The sequence below is a fragment of the Ptychodera flava genome, chromosome 12 (genome assembly GCF_041260155.1).
Source record: "Ptychodera flava strain L36383 chromosome 12, AS_Pfla_20210202, whole genome shotgun sequence".
Classification (NCBI taxonomy): Eukaryota; Metazoa; Hemichordata; class Enteropneusta; family Ptychoderidae; genus Ptychodera; species Ptychodera flava.
This window is the reverse complement of record NC_091939.1, coordinates 20,777,373-20,800,480: the sequence shown is the minus strand read 5'-3', so window position 1 is coordinate 20,800,480 and position 23,108 is coordinate 20,777,373. Positions and strand designations below refer to the sequence as shown.

General features: G+C 36.9%; 2 protein-coding genes across 4 annotated transcripts; both read left to right on the top strand.

Annotated features, from left to right (window-relative positions):
- Nucleotides 1-90: 90 nt before the first annotated feature.
- Nucleotides 91-22,439, top strand: LOC139145379 (glycosyltransferase 1 domain-containing protein 1-like). The gene is made up of 9 exons (XM_070716507.1): nucleotides 91-671; nucleotides 12,034-12,182; nucleotides 12,679-12,784; nucleotides 13,232-13,283; nucleotides 13,672-13,708; nucleotides 15,303-15,449; nucleotides 16,107-16,200; nucleotides 16,306-16,426; nucleotides 19,877-22,439. Exons 1-9 carry the CDS (start codon nucleotides 523-525, stop codon nucleotides 20,123-20,125), a joined length of 1,104 nt encoding a protein of 367 aa, XP_070572608.1. The 5' UTR covers nucleotides 91-522; the 3' UTR covers nucleotides 20,126-22,439.
- Nucleotides 671-8,900, top strand: LOC139145383 (uncharacterized). Of its 3 annotated transcripts, XM_070716513.1 has the most exons (10): nucleotides 671-2,180; nucleotides 2,576-3,575; nucleotides 4,074-4,264; nucleotides 4,452-4,693; nucleotides 5,142-5,287; nucleotides 5,854-6,326; nucleotides 6,458-6,595; nucleotides 7,099-7,241; nucleotides 8,051-8,135; nucleotides 8,391-8,900. In XM_070716513.1, the coding sequence occupies exons 7-10, from the start codon at nucleotides 6,463-6,465 to the stop codon at nucleotides 8,699-8,701; spliced, it is 672 nt and encodes a 223-aa protein (XP_070572614.1). In that variant the 5' UTR covers nucleotides 671-2,180; nucleotides 2,576-3,575; nucleotides 4,074-4,264; nucleotides 4,452-4,693; nucleotides 5,142-5,287; nucleotides 5,854-6,326; nucleotides 6,458-6,462; the 3' UTR covers nucleotides 8,702-8,900. The 3 variants fall into 3 exon arrangements, 2 of the variants coding, with proteins under 2 accessions (XP_070572614.1, XP_070572615.1); XM_070716514.1 differs by having other exon boundaries at nucleotides 671-3,575; XR_011554912.1 differs by lacking the exon at nucleotides 671-2,180 and having other exon boundaries at nucleotides 2,896-3,575.
- Nucleotides 22,440-23,108: the final 669 nt, after the last annotated feature.

The following is a 23,108-nucleotide window of genomic DNA, read 5'->3' as shown; positions in this document are numbered from 1 at the left end:
TCATTTAAAAGTGAGTGTGTGAACGGCAAAGTCGAGCAATAACTTTGAGAAAACTGAAAACGAATTCAAACTGAAAGACAAGTTGATGTTTCACTGTTGATTGTTTTCGTTACTCGGACGCTGTGCATGGACGCTGTGGACAAAAATTGCGCCCTCGGCTTTCGCCTTTTTGCCCTGTCTCTATTACAAGTTTACGACCGGACTTTATATCGGTGAAAATGTTGCGTTTGAAAGTCGAAAACGAAAGTGGTTGCCGTCATCAGCATCCGACAGTCTTTCCTCAAAACACTTTATTGTAATCCATTACCGTTTCTGCGATTGCGAACTGTCCTGACGTGCCGCCCGGAAGTAACTGATGCTGAACAGCTGCCGCGCCTATATGTATGTACAGTGTACTCATCCCAGCGCACCAGCTTGAAGTAGCGTTCACAACATAAACACCAACAATTAACGATGTCATGGGATATATAGGATTATGGTCGTAAACGTCTGAAGTACATCTGTGTTTTGAGTTCATCGTCGATGTCACCTGTCCATCTGTCAAACCGCGGACAGTACAATAATACTACCGGTATATTACTATACTGGTCAAAAATGAACCAAATGAAGTTGTCGATCATGGGACCACTACAAAGCGCCACGGGCAATACAACATCTGCCCAAAGGTTAAGGTAAGAATGGACGGTTGCTGGATTACTAGCTCGATATCACAAAAGTATGTCGCACAAGTGCACATATTAATTTTTAATACTTCAATGTTTCACTTCCTTTCATGAAGACGCGAAATAGGCTTTTAATTTCTTTATTATTTAGAGGGGGAACGTAGAGAGTGTCCTCTCAAGCCACAGATCTTCAAGTCTATTGGCTACACAGTACAGACATTTTTTGCAGGACAGAAAACATTAATCGGCAATACTATGAATTATTGTACTTGTATGGAGCATGACAACATGTATCAACTATCCAGTTTCCGCGCAAGTTCATTCACTATTGGAATCCAGTAAACTGTGGAACCAGATATGAACTGTAAATGCTCACTTGTTTCATTATATATTGCAGTTATGTGTAAATTGAACCTTTGCCACATGTTTGCAACTTCATTGAAAGTATTATGATCAACATAATAAACAATGATAAACAATATTCACCACAGATTAACTCTATAGGTCATTAAGTATTCAAATATAGCAAGTGTAATTTAATTGCCTTTGGTCAAGTCCTTCAAACTATATATTCCAAACTTTGAAAGCTCATTAGATATGCAAACTATAAATTAGCTGACATGAAAACTTAGGTGCGAAATGACTTTCAGTATTGGTATAACCTGGTATAATCATCAATAATTGAATACACACATTAGGAATTGGCTGAAGCAAAAATGTTTTGCCGTTCAATAATGTTAGCCTACATAATAGTATCTTTAATGTACATAGCAAGTTTCATCAATTTCATCATGTGAATTCAAATATATATCCTTAATTTCTAAAATTCATTAAATATGCAAATTAGGAGCTGGATGAAGTAAAAATGCCTAATGACTTTCAATAATGTCGTATCGTAACATCTTTAATGTACATAGCAAGTTTTGTCAACTTTGGTTTAGTCAGTTCAGATAAATACCCCTAATTAGGAAAGTTCATAAAATATGCAAATTAGGAATTGGCTGATGTAAAAATGCTGAATGACATTTAATAATGTTCGATCATAGTATCTTTAATGTACATAACAAGTTTCATCAATTTTGGTCATGTAACTTTAAATATATATCCTTAACTTCAAAAATTCATTAAATATGCAAATTAGGATGTGGATGCAGTAAAAATGCTTAAGATGGGGCACCGGTATCTTTTCCCTAGTGAAATTTGCATAATCTTGTTAGTAACGTGAGTTCAAAGTTCACGTAAAACGCGAGACTTACCTACTGCGCTTGCGTACACAGATGTAAACATAACCTTACTTGACCGAAAATTGTACAGGCCGGTAGTTGAAGATCGGTGTGTAACTTTTTGTCAAACTGAAATTTTCCACGAAATTTTGGAGAGATTTTGATACCAATGCCCCGAAAACCCAAAAGACAACGTGTGGCTGTCGCTGCAGTCATTTACGTTGGAGTGAGCAGCACAAGATACCGGGATCGGGAGATGCCGACTTCAGGACTTTGACTTCCGCATCGGAAAGTGGTAAGTGTCGCCCGATGCTTCGCTTCTTTTCGTGTGAGGAAGTTCATTGTGTTGTCATTCTTCGGGATGATGGAAGTACACTGTTGTGATGTTTTCAATGTTCCATGTGGAGTACAAACATCGATAGTATAGTGATTCACTGCACCAATGATGCGATCTGATGTCTATAGGGCTTCGTTAGCTGCAGTCGTAGCTCGCGCTCTCGTATGTTTTCCCTGGGGGAGTATGTGTTGCCACGGAAAAAGGAGATCTCATTTTTCCGTTGCAACCCGTACTCGCCGGGAAAAAAAACTGCAAGAGCTGCGACTGCAGCTAGGGCTTCGTCAGTTTTGACAATATTACACCCATCGCATTAGTTGAGACTAAACTTTCTCGCCATTTACCATTCTCTCTAGCTCTTGTACCAGACGGACTGGAAGTCAGTGCAGACTCTTCTACTGAAGGGCCCCAAATAGATCCATCAAATAATTCTACTACAAATTTTACCATGTCTCCTATTTGCCAATCAAACAATCCCCATTGCTTACCAATCAGATAAAATATCACATCACGAAAATTAAATCAATATATTTCCCAAGAAGAATTTTCTTTTCCTTCATCATTAATAAATTCATCTCTTTCAACTCAATCATCTCACAATCCTATCCTTACAACATCAGAAACTATTATTAATTTTGTGGAGCAAACAAACTGTGGAAAATGTCAAGAGGGAAAATTGTGTCATGAAATTGAAAAAATGTACTGAGATTTAATTGTAATGTTTGTTTTAATCAGATGGAATTGGTCAATGATAAAAAAATTAAGGGGGTGACAAGACCAAGAAACTGGCTGCCCACATACACTGTCATGTCATTTTTAATGTCTGGTCAGTATCACAAAGATTACAGTGATGTGATTGATCTGCTGGGGTTGCCCAGAGAAGCAGAGTCCACATTTGAGACGGATGTAAACTGGCTCTTCCCAGCAATTACCACACTATGTGACTGGTCTTGCAGTGAGGTGCAGCGTATGGTAAAAGAGCAGGGTGATGAGCACAACTGGGAGGCAGTGGCAGACGGTTTCTATGGAAGCAGAAGAAATGCTAATAATAGTTCATTCACCCTACATGATCTGAAGAGTGGGAAGATCGCCTTCAGAGCTCACCGAACCAAACTTGGCCAGGGACATAATTGGGAGGGAACAAGTGCTGGGGCGGAGGGAGACATGTTTAGTGAAATCTGTCACAGTGTCAAAGCTTCAGGTATCACCATCAGTCGGCTAATTGCAGACAAAGATGCAGCTCTCGGCAATATATTGGTGGAGTTGTTCCCTGAAGCTGAAGTCACTTACTGCAGCAATCATGTTCAGAAAACTCTCTATGGTGAATTGGCAAACTTGTCACAAGTGAAATGTAAGGTAAGATTGGGTTCCTTTGGAAGGGAGTTGGAAACTTTATGTTTGGAAAGTATGTGGATGATAGAAGCAAAAATAATATTCCTTCGTTAAACTTGATATTTTATTACACCAACACAAATTTTATGATGGTTACATTAAAATTCACTAGGAATTATCTACTTCTGGTTGCAATACAGCAAAGTTGATGTGAGCTTACAGAATCAACCAAATTATATGAGAAATGTGCAAATAGCGATACGTTATGAATTTACAGTAGTGGTGTGTCAATCAAAACAGCAGATTAAGACTACTCTCTTTATTTTATTCATCATGTTGTGGATATCTGCACAGGTGCCACTACTCCATTAATTATGAAACCATATTTTGAAGTTATTGTGAGTATTATATCCATATTGAATAGTCAGTCATTGTCTATGGTGTATAATAAGAGATTGTGGTATATGGCTTTGTGAAATACTATAAAAAATATCTTTTGTTACAAATTTTCTTGTTCTACAGTGCAATACCAAGTGCAAACGCTTTACAGCTAAAGTGTGGATGCATTCAAGGAGTCATTCAATCACTTTGTAAATTCAGAAGACATCCTGAAAGCAGAAAACCCGCTCCAGGAATTTGCAGAGGCAGTGATGAATTTTCCACGACACTACTCTGATGATCATTCTTCAGAATGGTGCAGATTTCATCCAAAGGTGTGTATCATTGTCAGGATCATTCATACACCTGTAATATAAAGATGCAAGTTTCATAACTATTATTAATAATATAATGATTACAAATGTCTTCTTACATTCTCCATGATAAAATGTTGTACTTCTACAATGGAAATGTGTCTAATTTACATTTTTAATTTTTTTTAAATGTTAAAATTATTTTCAGAAGAAAGACGGTAAGCCTTACAGCACTACAAACTTGGTGAATTGTCCAGAACAGTTAAAGAAATTCACAGACATCATGCAGAAAGTAGCTAACAAGCCAGAAGAATACATTAATCCTGCTGGTAAATTCACAACAATGTTGCTGAGGCCTTCCACTCGCTGGCACTAAAATACAGAGACAAAAGGATTTACCTAGGTCACAAACACTACTGTATGAAGACGGATATGGCAATCTTGCACAAGGTAAAATTGGAAAATAACATCATTAATAATACACTTCAATGTGACATGGGACAAAATCATGGTTTAGCATGTTGAGTGTTTTTTATTGTTTTATTCCTTACCAAAAAAATAACTTGGTATATTACATCTATTGATTTGCTATGAGGGTAACAGTATATGGCTGTCTACCCAAGGGATTGTGAGTCACCCCATATAACCTGTTCCTCACAGGTGAAGGCTGAGGGGAAACAGATCATTTTGGAGTGACTCACAAAAGGAGACATTCATCATGCTGTTAGTACAGTAAATATTTTATTTGTAATGCATCTCACAGAGTTCATCATTTAGGTATGTTGAATCATTGTCAAACACAAGTGACAATGATTTGACAAACCATATAACAGAAAATAGGCCAATTGTGTTTCAGATATGAATTAAAACTAGAGACCTAAATATTTTACTTACCTAGAATATTGGACCAATTTGGAAACTGCTGCTGTTCCTGTACTTAGAAGTTGATGTTCCTAAAACAGCAGTTAGAGCAGTGTTAGAGCAGCAAAGACAGTGGCGACTGAAGAAAGCAGAGAATGAAAGTCAGAAAGTCATCAAGAAAAGGTATCCTGCATCTTAATGGCACCTTTCTACATTTTGTATAGTTTGTCACACTGACATCAAATGTTTGCATTCTACATTGATTTTATTGAGGAACTCATAGGTTTGCTACCCATTAAGGCCTCAAATCGTGATCTCACATAAACAGTATTACTAAAACTTTGTGTGCTTCAAGTATCTCCGGCGATCACATGCATCATTAATTCTTCACTGAATTCCGGAGAATTTCAAAACCCATAAAAATCAGTGATTGTACACACGCTCATTATTAAGAAAATCAACCCTTAACAAAAATGTTTTAAAAAATAATAGAGCAGTGTCAAATGTAACGTGAAGTTGATGAAGGAGTCTGTATTAATTCAAATTAATTTGTATCTGTGCAATGATAGTCTGGCTGCACTCTTTGCTTTTCTACTGATGAGGCTCATACATTTCAGCAGCCTATAGTTTACACAGCATTTTATTGGGATAGGGTATTTTCTACAAGTGCTCCAGGTGGTATACAATGTACCTACAGTCTTTTTTCTATTAGAATTATTAGATTAGTGAATTGCATGTCTCAAACACAGAGCTACACAAAAGAAGAACAGGAAGCGTCGCTTGCGGCATGAGAAGACTAGAATGGACAGTATTAGAGCCACTGGTGTGACAACTGTTCAATATGTGGGCAAAGTATGGCTGTAGATCAGAGTGACAGCAGTGATGAGGATGAGACTGTCATCATTGAAGACAACATGGCTTCAGCAACACCTACTGTCACAACCACTCCATCTAGTACAGTTGCTACCAACAACGCCAGTACTCAAGCTGCAGCAACTTCATCTACCTATGGTACTGGACTGAAGCTGGAATTGAACAAGTACCCTCTATGCAATCAAGGATATTTATTATCTTTGATTTAGAGGGTACTGGTGGAAACACACACAGAGATAGTATCATAGAGATTGGTGCCAGTGCATACATACCCCACAGAATCCAGGATCTGGAAACTCCTCTTGAGTTTCAACTCTTGTTAAGACTTCTGCAAAGATCAAATCAATAGGTTAGTATAGAGTATTAAAATAGCAAAGTTCAAACATAACTGAAAGTTAATTTTAAAAATGCCATGATTATGGAATGGGTCGGATTATTTTCACAGGAATAAATATTATATTTCAAACATTCCCTTTCCAGTTGCAATGAAGACAGGTATTTCCCAGGGAATGTTACAGGGCAAACCAAAACTATCCACGGCACTACCATCCTTCTTAGATTGGGTGGCCACCCTTGTACAGGAAGTACAGGAAAAACTACAACGCACAATTTATCCAGGCAAGTACACTCACATAATATAACTAAGATTTATAAATAAATCAAATTATTGATCAAAAGAATAACAATAAAAATTATTTTTTTAGGGCATATTGCTAATCACCACTCAATTATTGTAGTTTGAAGTTTCTTGTGGATATTATCTTATTGTTCTGCTTATGGAAATGGGCTCAATCACTGGTTCCCACAGCTCAACTCACACTCTATACACAGACGAAACGCATTATTACTTCCATCATTTAACTTTTGGTATGTACCAAAAATTGTTCTAAAGAAGAATTCATGTGAACTTTATCAACCAGTGATTAAGCATTATTTAGTGACCAGAACAACATTTATAACATTACAAACTAAAATAACCAAAATAATGTCAAAAAGAGTGACTTAATCCCTTTAATAATGATGAACAGACTGATTGCTTGGAGATTACTGAATGGATGCTAGGTGCATAAGGTCTACACTATGTGTCACTGTCATACTTATTAAACATATTTGTCTTACAGTAATGGTAGCCCATAATGGTTATGCTTATGACTATCCTCTACTTTTCAAAGAAATCCATGTAAGAGGAATGACAGACTTTATTGTAGCCAGGATGAAAGACTGTAATTTGCATTTTGCTGACTCACTGAAACTATGTAGAGAGGTAAGTTGTAGCTGTGTTTATTTTAACATCAGCAAATGTGAAAGGCTGGTAACTTTTGAGGTCTTGATATTTTTTATGAAGTTTTTTTGTTTTGTGTTTACTTAGGCCAAGAAAAATATAAGTTTGTTTCTCAACCACACGCTCATCAATCCAGACCCACTGCATCAACCTTTTTTCTGCATATTGTCTTCATGTTGTTTGCACATTCTTGTTGGTTGAAGAATGAAAAAATGGAGAAAAACATGTCACTGCATCATTTTTGCAAGATGTCTAGGATGAGACACAAACCTTATCTTTACTTGGCCTCAGCAAACACAGATTTTTTGTGTAGAGTCAGATTCAACTACATGTATGGACAAAACTTACCATAGATGGACTGGGTGAGTAGATGAACAGCTCATGTGTAAACTGTAGTTGAGAAACAATATATATGTACATGTTAATACATGTAGGCATAGGAAGGTATTTTTGTTATTGCCAAAGTTAATGTGGTTAAAGGAACATTAACTTGGTCAAAAAGGCTTGTAAATAAGAAAAATGCAAGCAGGCAAACCAATGAAAATATATTAATACAAATACAACAAAAGAACCAAATTTGCTAATTAACTTTAAATCTTCACATATATGAAACATCACATATGTGGAAATATACTCAGTGTTCTCCCCAGAGCAATTACAAAGAGTGGTGCATGTTGCTCTGTACTTTTCGGTAAAAGATATAAATTCGTTACCATAACAATCATATTATTGTCAATAACTTGATTGAAGAGTGATGAACAATTTACAAATTAAGGATTATACTTTTTCAGCTGAAGTCTCAGAATGTACTGAAGACAACCAGTGTATCAATGGAGTCTATCTTTAAAGTTCTATTTCCAAGACGCAGGTATAATGGTGAGTAATGACAGTTTGATGTTGTAGTTCATACATTTATGCACTTAACAGGGCTGTCCCAGTTTTCAAGTATAGAAAGGTACATGTGACAGAATAGGAGGTCCATTGGCTTGGGTGTTGTGTGATGACAATCATTCTTGCAGACAGTCAATGGGAAAAACAGGCAAAGACACTGCACTACAGTACACTAGAACATCATAAATCTACTGAAAATAAATGTTACTTACCAATACACGTATTGATCTTCTTTTACAGCTCATAGGTCACTTGAGGACACAAGGGCACTGAAAATGGTCTTGACCAGCAGAAGGGTGAAGCAGCATCTGCAATGCATCGAAACAAAAAATGTCACAGAAACAACAAACACCTGGGAGAAAAAATATCATCATTACAATGCTGTAACAGCTCTGAAATTAAAATTTGTAGAAAACACTCCACCACACAATTCAGTTATTAAAATATCAAACTACACATACAGTAAATTGGTGGAGAAAAATCTTACATATGAAAAACTTCAAGATTTATATGCACGGGGTCAACTGTTCAGGATTTCGTCAATAAATTAAAAAGTTTGGGATTTAAAAGAGAAAATACAACTAATCAAATTATGAAACATTTTCAAAGGATATCATGATGATTTGATTTAATTCATTTTTATAATTATTTAATTTACATACAGTTTTTATTATCACTCTTAATTGAACACAGTTTGGGGGCTGATTACAGAATATAATATATATTTTTAATAAAATAGCTATATCAATCAATAACCAGTTTCTTTGTTGTTTATAATTGAACATGTCAGTGTGTTTTCATAGGAGATGGCTCAATTTGTCTTCTGACCAAATTTTCAACAGAATGATCCAGTTATAAATATTAGCATTTAGTCAAAAGAGAATTGAGTAATCTCCAATGAATCATCTCTCTCATGTTCAATTAATCTACAAAAATTGTGTTCTCATCAAGATGCACTCTAGACACCTTTGCATCTTGATTTAAAAAAATCACTGACAGAATCAACGAAGGTAAAGTTGGCGTCATCCTGATCCTCATCCTCTGGTGACCTTTCTAGCTGACGCTAAAAATGACGCTACTCAGCCTCAGCTTCAGCATCGTATCCGAAGATTGCCAAAGTTACACTACCTGATGACGGATGAATGATAAAATTCACCCATAACTAAAGAAATAACTAGTCCATTCTTTCATAACTTTATTTTGAACCGTTTGACTGTTTGCAGGTAATATTCTATCGTTACAATATCCCATACAGACTAGTTTTTTGAAATGTTTGTTATTTTCAGTCCATGGATCCGTGGATACGTTTGTTTGTATCCTATCAACTCTTGTGTTAAGATTTTAAAAAAATTGGTGCCAAAAAGGTATACATGGTCCGAAATGTGTAAAAATCGCCACCATGAGAGGTGATATGAAAGCCCTAATTATTCAGAGGACATATAAAACAATTAACTTGTGTAGCTATGACTTGACGCCTGAAAAGTCAACATATTAAACATACAACCTTTGAACTTTAAGGGCTATTAGAATGTTGCGTTGTAACTACACCGCAAGAAACAGATATTAAGAGGAGAGGTTACTAAATATTATGAAATACAAACCCCACTGTGTTTTGATTGGAGCACATTTTAGAGTCGATTTTACACTTATCATTCCATCAGACGCATTCGGGAATAATCGGATCTGACGCCAGTGAAGCTGACGCTGTAGCATCATCCTCATCCTCATTTTCACATGACCCCTGAGGATGAGGATGAGGATGAGTATGATGCCAACTTAACAGTTTACGCACCTACAGAATCAACCCAATCTATCCAGGTTTTATGTGTGAAGCCTTATGAAATTTCTGAATTGCACTGTCCCATGTTTATAAATTTCATATTCATATTCATATTGTAATTTTTATCATGCATTGTTCCCCCCAAAGCCATAAGCAGTATAGCTTTGAAAATCATTTATACTAGTCACTACAATTAAAACTATTTCTATACAATTTATCAATAATATTGAAGAAATTCCTAGGTAAATTGTCACTCAAATATTGCTGATGACCACCTATAATTGTCAGCTAGGGGACACAGTGACCCATATTTTGGAAAAACTGTTTACAACACAGGCTGGCTATTTCTACCTCCAGCTCCAAGGTCCTATTTATGAAACCATTAAACAACAGTGAAACAAACATACCCACTTACCTTACTAAAATACATTTTCTGTTCTGTCATTTCTGCACATGACGATGACGTAGTGATGATCCTCCCTATCAATCTACAAGTCACTATGTTGTCCTGGTGTCTCCATCATACTGTTGCTGGTGGGCATCCTAGGCTAGGCGCTTGCAGTGTTGGACAGGGTCAGTTAATAGGTCTGTCAAATGCCAAGAGTGTGAGGCGGAAGACAGAATCTCGGTCGTAACTTTTAGTACTATTGTTGAGATGCAATTTTTCGGCATCACACAGCACTTCAGAAATTTTCCTGTATCTAGCCTGCAACTTTCCTCCTACAGCCTGTGCAAGCGTCTCTGTCCGCATTGGTTCTTCTACCATCCCGCGTACGAAACAGACGCGACTAGTCTCCAAGGTAACTCTTTCGGGCGCTGAAAATTCATGGTTTTCTGTCGCCGCCATTGGACCGTCGACAGTAAAATCCCTAGGCTTTTTCTACAATGAACCGATTTCAGCGTTATTTTACACAAATGTAAACAGTCAATGTCTGCAACTGTTGACGCATCGTTTTCGCAAATATCCATTCGTCGAAAAGGATTATCAGGCGAAATACCCGTCTGAAAACGCACCAAATCCATGATTTTTGTAGGGGTGTAACGACCATGCTAAATACCAACATCGAGCCGTTTTCGCTGCAAACAAAATCCGTCAAGACTTTCCATGGGTCACCAGAATGACCCTCGCACAACTACTTCCGTTGACATGCAGCGTTTTGCAAAGCCTTAGGGTTTTGAACTTTGCACTACCTAATTTGCATATCAATGTCGTCAGGGGGCGCGCGCTCATACAACTATCGGATTTCGACTTGTCGCTGTACCTAGCCAACCCACGGCAAGCGTCTTACTCGAAAGTCATAAGTAAGCCCAAAAACGGCCCATAGCAACCATATAAAAAGATACCGGTGCCCCATCTTAATGACTTTCAATAAGGTTAAATCATGGTATCTTCAATATGGATACCAAGTTTTGTCAATTTTGATCGAGTAAATTCAGATATATACTCCTAATTAAGAAATTTCATGAAACATGCAAACTAGTAATTATCTTTCACGTCACCCCTTAATATCTTTCAAAGCTGATATATCTTGGTGTGATCAACATTTGTAGCGAATCTCATCAAATTGTGTGCAGTCATTGTCAATATATCAGTTTTTTCTAAAATCATTAATTATGCAAATGAGCAAAAAGTAAGCAAGCCACACCAACCAAAAACTAATCAGTTCTTGCCATTTGCAAACTGAATCTATGTACCAGATTTGATTCTGATCTGATGAGCCGTTTTTGAGATATTGAGTACACAGACAGATAGACAGACAGACAGACAGACATCGCTGAAACATATGCTCACGTGTGTCAACACGTGAGCAAATAAAAGGGGGTAGATTTGCCTAGGGGTCAAGTTGTACAGGGTTTTGGGGTTGAGTTGACTTTGGGTTGAGTTGACCATGGTCACTTTTAAGGGTGGAGTTGATCAGTCACCAGATACATGTACAGTGACACAATTCATTCTGCAACATCTCTACCACAGGAATTCTCTGCAAGAGCCCTGATAAGGTTTTTAGCAATGTAGTCAAAGTTTTCTGACAGCTTCCTTAGACTTATGCCAACACATTAAATTTTGCCTTCATTCTCAGTATCTTGGTTTGATTTGTATTCCAGCCAACATGTAGAGTCTGAACACATATCTTGTCACCTGGTCAACTGTTGTGATTTTGAAGAGGCAGCTGACTTTGAAGAGTACATCAAGAGAGAAGAAATCAGTGCCATTGTCGCAATCCATGCCTTCCGCTCAGGAAGACTTCTCATGGGTAAAGTTTTCACTGAACTACATTCTTCGCAGATCTCGATGCTCACACTTCTATCCCGCATACAGCCACAGGGCCCATAATCTGCTCCCAAAGGCATGATAAAGATCTATGGAGTTTACAAGTGTGCTGATGTATGATGAAAACACCTTATGTTCAAACTTGTTCAGACTCAAAGGGGTAAAAATTAGTGGCAGGAAAAGACACCCAGTTGTCAGCAGTTTATATGACATGTACTGGATATGTTGGTGAATAAAATACTCAGACTTGTTTAACCAAAGAAACCAGTCCTGTGACTCTTGGCTATATGAAGTATAGTGTACTGGGGACACATATAGAAAACTCATCATGAAATTTTTTTCAAATATAACTTGAAACTAGCCATACATATGTTGTATTTCTTTTAGAAGTGAATTCACATAAAGAAAGAAGAAATAAGATCTTGTATCATTACTTGTTAGTGCAAACATAAATATATTCATGTCATTATTTCCTGCAGAATGCTCCATTCCATATGGAATAGTTCTGGGTGGAACAGATGTTAATGAACATTATAAAAACATGGAGAAAATGGATACCATGACAAAGGCAGTAAACAAATCAAGGTTAGTCGAAAATTTGTTTAAAAAACTGAACAGTAAGTAAGTTCTTTAATAAGTAAGTTTTTCACAAGGATTCTTTTGAATTCCTTTTCTCTTCTTTGCTTTTGAATTCCTTTTCTCCACTGACCCAATAGCTTAACTTCCTTATCAAATTCGCGGGGTTTACCTTTGTACTGAATAAAAACAAAAACTTTCACCAACATTTTTCACTGATGTCCTCATTACTCCTTTCCAATTCCATATATTTAGGTCCGACCACATGACAGGATGGAATGAATAAAACTAAAACATGATTGTAAAGCTCACTTTGTCCATAAATTTTCTAGGCATTCCCTGCATAGGTCTCCAAGTTTAATGAGAAAAAACAAGCATTTGTAAAAGTTGAAACAAGCGGTTGTAAAACTTAATATCTATGTTCCCTTGACTCTAATTCTACTTTTCTATTCTCAGATTTGTCGTTGCTTTCAGCAAGGCTATGCGCAAACAAACTTTAAATCTGTGGGTGAGTGCATTTAGTTTGTTTGTTTTTTTTCAGTCAGCTGTGGATATGACATTCAAAATACACAAGATGGCAAAGCATTTACCTTTTAACAAGATACATGTCACAAACAGAAAATGTATCAGAATCAGATTCAGAAAAAAGTTTCAGATTCAAATTAATTACATGTACAAGTAATTTGCATCAACAACAAACAGAGAAATTATGTGTGCATATTAAAACAGACATCTTGACATGTCTTTACTCATCAACAGACAACATGAAAGAGCCTACAAAGACAAAAAAGTGCACTAGCTCTCTTCCTATGGAAGCTTGGTTCTATCAAACTTTTGGTTCACCGCACAATGTCTGTTACACACAAAGAATGACCTGGAATTTTCTATTTTGACAGCCTGACATTGAAGATAAAGTGTATCAGCAGCCACAAGGTCAGTGACCTCTCATGACCTTTGCATACGGTATTTTGACTCTCTGTTTGGGGCTGAATCTTCATCTTATGCTATATTTTGATATGAGAAACGTCATGGAACACATCAGTGATGAGTGGGTAAAATGGTCTGGTCAAACAATATGGCTTTAGAAATCAGTTCATCTGTACTATAAGCATCAATACATGCATTTGTGATGTCTAGCAGTTATCTCCAGTGTGTTGGAACAATGATAGCAGAGTATACACATCAATATATCAATCAGTGATAATTCAATTGATATCAATGTATATATCAGTTGGCTTGATAGCAGTGAATGGCACCTGTATTTAAAGGAGGGAATTTGAACCAATTTTGTTGATCTCTAAAATTACTACCCATAGTGCACGTCAATTAAACTGTACAATGCATTCAGCTTAGAACAAATGACCTATACCCCTTTCCTGCATTTTGGTGTTCAGGACGGTAACCTGGTTCAAAGGTTCTGATAAAAGTCCATAAAGCTTACATGTCATCACCATTCTTATCGTTCAATGAAGTGTCACAGAATAAGTGACACATACCCGACTACCAAGTGACCTACTTCCTGCAAGGATATGTAACCTATATCCACACAGTGTAAATCAGCATTGTGAATCTGTTCATCGATATCAACTATTTTTACCTAACAATTGAATACTGTACTCTAAATAACCACCATCTGTCAGTCTCTGAAAATATGGGTATATTTCTTAAGCCAGAAATTGGCAGGGGAGGGCAATATAGTGTCTGATATTGGTTAGTGTCACCATAGGACATTAATTTATGGGGTCAAATGGGCTGTAATTCTTGCCTGTACCGTGACGTATTGTATGAATCCACATTATCACAACTTTGGACTGCTGATGCAGAAGAGACCACTCAGTGGCACAATAAATATGAAGAATTTAGCCTTTTCCTGCCAAGTTCACCTGTCTCTATCAGGTCAAGCTGATTGAATAAAACCATTGAGGCAAAACGTGTCCCATCATGTAGCATCTTATAAAGACTTGAAAATTTTAAGGCTTATACTGTTGATAGTCCCCTTGTGTCTTCTGTTCCTGAACTACCGATATAGCCACTGTGGCAAGTGCCATGGAGTATACTTGTCCCAGCAATCAAGAGCCAAAGACTAGGGGGTGAGTTCCGAAGCCCAGCAAAGCATTGCCACAATGACACAAGCAGCTGTCAACAGTCTACTGAAGTCCCTGAAAACAGAATTGCTGGAAACATTATTTTTACTGACTTGGTCCACCATGGAATACCATGCCAATTTAGCAAAAATACTTGCAGGTTTTTGGCTCAATACTGCCCATTACTGACCTGGCAGATATGGAAGTGATAGGCCATGCAGGAAAAAGATTGAAAGTTGAAGTCTTCATTACAAAACATTTTGTCATTGTTCTATAGTTATTTTTTCTGGTATTTGGCAAATTTTAATGTTTACCTAATGTTATAAACAATATACTATGTTCTGAATACTTACAGGAGCCAATAGCCTAGGATATACAAAGAGACCTCACAGTTGATAGTATGTTAAATTACTTCTTTTGTTTTTTTTTTAACTTTTCTCCAGCTGTGATCACAGAACCATCCTTGACATTCAGTTTCAAAGATCATCTTTATCATCAATGCAACATCTCACAGGATAGTCTGATATTCCTATTGGTTGCTGGGATCAGACCAGTTAAAGATCCGCTGTACGTAGTCAATGCTTTTGCCAGTGAGTGTCTGCCTGTCAATTTTTCCATTCCGTGTCAACAAAGTAGGACTTCAGTGGTCTTTGTTGTTACTGTTGTTACTATTATGTAGGATTGTATATTGGTTATTTAACTCTGAAATATGTGTGTTTTGTTTTTATATCAAGATCACAACATAAAAATGAAAATAATCTAATACAATCTCATATCTGTATGTGCAGTATTTTTTAAATGTCTCACTTCATTTCCAACACCTGATAAAACAGAGCAGAGGTCAAATATTGTGACAAACTAAAAGCTTTGCCAATGCACTGGAATCTTTACAGACAAGAAAAATTATAGCCTTTCTAAAGTTTCATGATTGTGAAGTCAACTTCATATACATGTATCAGTACTGTTTTCAAGTGTGTGCGTATGAAGATATAACTGCATTTGCATATACAATCAGAGCTTGTACCTCAATGAATAAAAACGTTTATGCAGTGGTAGGTTTGCATGATGAAATAATTATATGCACAACATCCATAATTACCACTCTGTGATCATACATGTATGGAAAACATATCACAGAATATGCGAGCCATACTGTACTGAGGAAAGAGCAGACAATGAACAGGATGAACACATTTCACTGAATTCATCTAGTATTGAGTTGATGCGTTCTATACTGGTCATTTCAGAATGGCATCGCAATAACAGAAATTGCCACTTTGTGATAGTTGGTCCAGCTATTGATGCGGATTTAACAGAAAAAGTCAAGTCAACTATGAAAGAGTAAGTATAGTTTAGACATCATTGTCTAGTTTTTTCATTAAAAAACCTTGTTTTTGTATCCAATCCTGTTCTCAATTACCCATCATGAGTTTCTTTCGTTTGCAGACTAACAGGTGTACACATCATTCCAGCCTTGCCGCAACCAGATGTTCAGGCAGCTATGAGCCAATCATATGCTCTGGTCAACTCGTCACTAAGTGAGGGAATGTCAGGAGCAATATTAGAGGTCAGTCAGTTTTACACACTAAGAATAAATTTGCATAATCATTGACCTAGAGAGCTTGCATTACTGCACAATAAAGGACAACTTCAATGACCTTTACAGGTATTCTTTGTAATGGAGAGTTTCTCACTAATGTCCATGGTGTTAGGATGCATTTAAGGTTGTATGTGCTTTAAAATTGAATGGCTTATACTTTTGCTCAACGTCCCTCAAGGAAACTTTTAACCATTATCTTTCAAAGCCAAGAATAACAAGGGGTCACAATACAAGTTTTTGGACTATGGAAACAAAACTGACCGATATTTGCAATTAGAAAACGGCTGCCATCACTTTTTGAACTATGGGTGAAAAATGATTGTGATTTTCACAAAAATAATAAGCTGGTGACAACTTTTTTCACTTCAAGAGCTTCAAAATGAGCTCACTCAAGCAGTCGACGAGAAAAGTGTTGCGAGAAATTTAAGTCCATATATCTGTCCAAGAGGAACATTCTACCTTTAAAGGAACATTGAACTATAGGAAAATAGGGATTTGGCGTAGACAGTTGAGGATTTCTGTTTTCAACATCCAGTATACAATGGTGCATGTGTATTAGGTTTGGTCCGGACAATTTTCTGACAGAAAGTTGTGTTCAGATGTGCTGGCTGCCACTGTGTCATGCACTTTTAAATTTGAAGTAGAGGTTTTTGATTACTTTGCTGTTTATTATCAAAATGTTGTACAAATTGCAATGGCCGCATTCCTTCACTTACAGAATTTCTTTGCAGAACTTTGTAGACTCAGGTTGTACATTGGAAAGGCCTTACGACAATCCCTTCACAAACTTTACCATAGTTGTGTCCTAGAGCCATGTAACCAAGGTCTGCAAACCCCCACAGTAATAGGCCATCGGAGGTTTTATAAAGTGCGCCCTGTATAAAAGGTGCTTGGACTACATTCAAAATAATACTATTTGACAATTTTGGAAGACGTACTGAATGGCAAAATGAAACGTTGGTGTTTCATCTGGAGAGGGGGACGGGGGATTCCCCCTCTGTTGACATGTTGGCACCCCCTAGTAATTTGTCAAGGAGGGACCAGCCCCCATGAAATGGTGCCAGTCACACCTTACAGATACAAGTAGAACACATGAACTGGTGAAATCCCCTAATTTTTCTGGCAGAGGGGGAAAATCCCCCCTGTTGATGCCATTCTGAAATATTATTGTCATTTGCTTCAAACATTGAGGATTACCAAATGTGTATGTTTCACTTTTAATTGTTGATTCAATAGTGAAAGTCAACAGACTAGTAACACATAGCAATGTATAAGATAAAAAGGTAGTTCATTTCTTCTGCATATTATTATCATATTTATACAAATAGGCCAGGGTATAATAAGAAAGACTATTCCATGTGTTATCCTCACAGATAGTTTAGTGATGTGGTAACTACTACACACGCGATTGTGCAGAACCTTAGTCCAAGCTTGGCGGTACCTAAGCTTGGGTGAAGGTTTGCCAATGCTCTTCGGCCAAGCTTGTCGTCAATAAAGATTAATCCAATCTTGTTTGCAAATCTTGAGATAAGGATGTGTCCAAAGCTTGGAACAGGGTTATTACCAAATCTTAAATCAAGCCTAGCTGGGATTAAGCTTCAGTGAAGCTTGACATTTAACCTTCACCTAAGGACAAACATCGAGCTGTTACGTACGGCGGAAAATGCAGATACGCAGTTTGGTCGATATCGTATTGTATTCGAGTGATGTGTCCAAAATGCAAACGCATTATGTATAATAACCCCTTTATCATACATGCATCCATTGGTTTTGATCATTTCCCTGGCGGCATTTCGATACTCGATACGAAATCGACAGAAATAGGCCCTTCTTTATTCATTATTCGCGCTGTACTCATATAGAAAGTTGGTTGCGAAGGAGTGATGGCAACCGTTTCACTTGTTGATATTATTCCGCTTTTGGGCCATTCCACTTCACTGGGTGGTTGTAGTAAAATTTCAAATTAAATGATTTAATTATTAAGATGTCAATCCGGGTTTCCATAATTTGAAGGATGTTAATATTTATATGAAATACCGAATTAAATGTGAAACATAGGCTGGAGTGTGTAAAGTGAGTAATTTTTCAGCTCTGAAAAATACTCGAAGCCCTTCATTAAAGTTACGAGGCCCACCAAAATCCGGTCAAAATCGACCTCCGCGCAGCTCCCGGAGGAAAACCTACAGATATCTGTACGGCCTCGCCTGGAGTTGTACGAATGCAACGTGGATGTACATTTAATAGTAGTTGTGCCAGTCAGTTCATCTTCAAGAATTATCCATGTCCTTCCTTACACGTCCAATATACCGAATTTATCATCTTAGAAAGGAATTTGTGAGCGGATTAGGGAATACTTGAAGTGAGTACAGCTTCGTAACTTGTATATACTGATTACTGTGTACATTTTGTTGCAATATACGAATAAACTATTTCAAAGGTATTTACATCGTCTGATCGTATATTTTGTCACTGGCTTGCCTAAATATGACTAAACTTGTTTAAACGAGTTGTCTTTCGTGGTAGTATCTTTACTACGTAATATGATTTGTTTCAAAAACTTACAAGGAACAGGATCACGAACTTTCTGAGTCACTACAAATCGTAAAGTGTGGTGTGTGCATCTCTTCGCTGTCGTGTATTTTCAGAAGTGTAGTCGGATTTTTGTGGCTCATTTGGCTATACTCGATATAATTCAGTACATCGGTATTAAACCTTGTCAACAAGAAACTTGTCACATAGTGGTTAATTCATAAAAGTCGTGATGCAGTCGATCAAGCCGCACTCTTCAGCTGTGCAGACGACATGAGCACCGGGCGTACTGGACAGTGATGACAAGAGGTGTTCCTGTCGCGATGTCAGTCTCAACGCAAACATATTTCAACGCGTTCGTGGTTATTTTATCCAAAGCCCGCCTACTGGTCTATATTTTTACTTAAATGTGGATCATAACTTTCAAACCAATAATTTGGCAAGACTCTGCAGCAAAATCGGCTCCCTAAACTGAGCAAAAAAATAACCCTTAGGTCAAATGCTGGGTCAAGGGACCCAAAAGCTGCACGAAGATGATTAAAAGCTTATCCGTAAAGTTCGGCCCAAGCTTACTGCCCAAGCTTGGAACAAGATTTGGAAGTTTAAGCTTTTATAAAGGTTAGTTAGCCCTAAGCTTCAACAAAGGTGTGCAAGGATGAGCTTCAGCTAATCTTGGGCGCCCCAGTCTTAATTTAAGGTTGGCACGCAAAATATTGTTTTGAGCTTCGGCGCCAAGCTTCATATAAGCTTGGACTAAGCTTGGACTAAGGTATTGCACAATCGCGTGTGTAGTACTCTTCTTGGTCAACTGTCAGAAAATAGACAACATTTTGAGTGGCAGCAAATTACATTTTACAAAATATGTGTTTTTTTGTTTTTTTCCCATAGGCAATGGATCTTGGAGTGCCGGTCATAGCACGAGACATACCAGGGAACACGGCAATTGTGCAACATAACAAGACCGGACTTATATTCGATACTCCACAGGTTTTTATTGAGCAAGTAGAATTACTCATTGACTCTGAAAAACTGCACCAAGATCTGATCAAGAACGCTAAAGAGTACATTAACAGTGAACATGATTCAGAGAAAGAGAAAGCGACCTACGTAAAACTGGTTTCTCTACTTTATGAGTAACAATGGATGACAACCGACAAGGCAGTACCGTATGTGCTGCTGGTCATGCTCAGTTTGTGGATGACTGGGTTTATGATGAACTATATTTTTTTAACTTGGATGCAGTCGGTCGCGGTGTTGAAAAATGGGCCTTCCACAGCTATTGTTGCCAATTTACATGTTAAAAGAACTCTCTTTTAATGGCCTATGGACAAAGTCAGTTTATTCTGCAATTTGCTATGGTACATGTATGCCATAGAAATTGCGTAGTATAATTTGCTTTTAAACATTGGGACTAGTCAATGATATGGTATGTTTCTTTTGCAAACTTCAAAGAAGTCTTGTTGCTAAGGTGGTTGTCACAAAAGTGTAATGTTATCCTTGATCACAATGGTATCTGGTGAAACCAGCTCTACCTAAGATGACATTCTATTTCACAGAATGATCGAGACCAGGGCTTTCTGTTTTAGCCACATAGTCCTTCCGCTTTCACAAAACAGTATAGAGAAGATATTCTATTGCACAGAATGATCGAGAACATGGTTTTTGGTTTTATCCACATAGACTTTCCACTTTTCACAATACAGTATATGCCGCTCATGGTCAATGGGAAGTTTGGACAAACAGGGTGATATAGTTGAAAGTCGTGTCATGTTATTAAATACCCAGCATGTGAGAGTGTCAGCACAAAAATTACAGTAAATTTGAGCTGAACTTTTGACAGAGTAAGTGTGAAAAACCATTGGTACGTGATTTCACCAATGAATTCCAGTTGTTCATGGGCAGCTCTCCAACAAAGGACATTTCCATTACAGATATTGCGTTCAAGTCTTCTTATTACACAGAAAATCAAGTCTGATTCCAGGATACAGTTCTCAAACTAATGAAAAATAGCTACACGTCAATCAACATACGTATACCGAGCATATCCATCAAGAAAAATAAAGAAGTTATCTGACATACCAAAATGCATGAAGATATACCGGTATTTGGAAATGTCAGCAATATTAACAATTGATCCATCCATGACCATGAAACACCCTACTTAGCAAGCGGAGAGTAGTAGCATATTTGTTATACTTTTCTGTAAAAGCTTTCAATGCAATTGCTGCTTGCATGTATGAATATTGACTGTAGACACTGAAATACTGTAACACAAATTTTGATTTATTTTTGACATGGACAAAATGAGGCATTTAATGGCTTTGATGGGTTCAGAGGTCACAAACTAATGCCTTGCAATGGACTGTGACTTTTTCCAGTATTTTACATACGTTTATCAAACTGCTGCAGCAAAATGCTAATCCTGAAAATTTACTATTCGAAGCCAAAACGAAATGCAATGACAAATGAAAATACAGTGCAACAAGTCTTTCAGTTATGTACTGTACAAATAGAATATGTATCCATAACATTCAATGTCATATTTGTATATACTTGGTAACAGTACTTGTCTCTCAATTTCAAAATTACCTAAGCATTACCTCAACATATGCAATCAAAGTCTTTCTGTGCTCACAGTTACAATATAATTTTCAGATATAGAGTGAATGAGAGTCTAAATAAAAAGTACCCAAAGCTGCTGGAGAGGTATCTTGAATCAATAAATGCTTCCTCTGACAGTTCTATTAACTGGAGAATAGTTTATCGCAGCTGACGCCACTGACTGGAATGATTTAGTGTTTAAGGTTTCATACAATTTACGTGCAACAGATTGATTATTTCTGTGCATGCTAAAACCTTCTAAAGCTTTCTGATGCTACATGTAGCCCTTTGAGTGCCAAAGTCAATTGTTGTCACCTCCATAAATGTAACCCAGTTAATTTTTTTCAGGTTTTTCTCTATATGTTGATCAAAAACTACAGCCACTGAAAAATTCACAAAAATTGGTTGCACTAAAATTTTGGTGGGAAAAATTACAACACTCAAAGGGTTAATTGTTTGCTGCTTGATTTTAAGAATATTTCTGCTTGCCATTTTATTGTAAGTAACTTCCAAAGTAACTTCCAACTCACTAGACTGAATGTAAATTTTATGCAAGTTTAATTCGGATAAATTTGATTTGGCAAAACACACATACCAGTTTTCTTCTTCTAATAATTGCTTGTACATATTTGGAAGGAAACACTGCCGAATATTTAATGATGATGACATTTTACAGAAATTGGAAAATTTAGATTTCTAATGGATGTACTTCTTTTCGGATTGAATGAAATAATTTCATATGAAATATGAGGTATATGTAGTTCTCATGTGTTTGAAAAACTTCCTTTAATTGTTTGAAGTATTTACGGTAAATATGATTGCTTCAGTGAATAAAAATTAATATTTTTAATGATTGTGTTGTGGTAATATTCTGCAAGTTATTATCTGGTTATTTAAATTAAGATCGAAAGAATGTGTGGGATGTCAAGTGTGAACATGTGTTTAGGATGTTAAATAACTAAGAGTGGACGAGCCCTGTCAAGTTTACCAAGATGTGTACTTTTCTCAGTGCCAGTCAATTCCTTTTTCATTTTCATCCATGGAAATAATGACATTCTTTTTCAATCCCTCGGGAAAGTTTCCATGCTTTCATCCACTGAACTGATTCTCAGATGAATGGTAAATGCTGTGGATTATTGAGACTGCGATAATTTGCTTCAAAGTACTGTGGTATTGACAAGAACTTTTCTATCAGTGTGAGTGCCAAATACTGGTGTATTTTGAAAGTAAGAATATGGGTATCATGTGGAGCTGTCAGAGACTGGCACATGATATCAGTGTCCTTATTGTAACTTGTACCACATTCACATAGAATCTCATTATTATTTTGTTTTTAAACACCTGTATAACAGCAGTGAAAAATGCATGCCTTTGTACACAGAGTTAAGTGATTTTAGCAATATATATATTACTCCATGAATAAATATCTTACATTTATTGTTACATGTCACAGACACTTCAAAGAAGAATCCAGTAGCTTTAATTCACCAGAATTAAATTTTCTGACAAATTTGAGTGC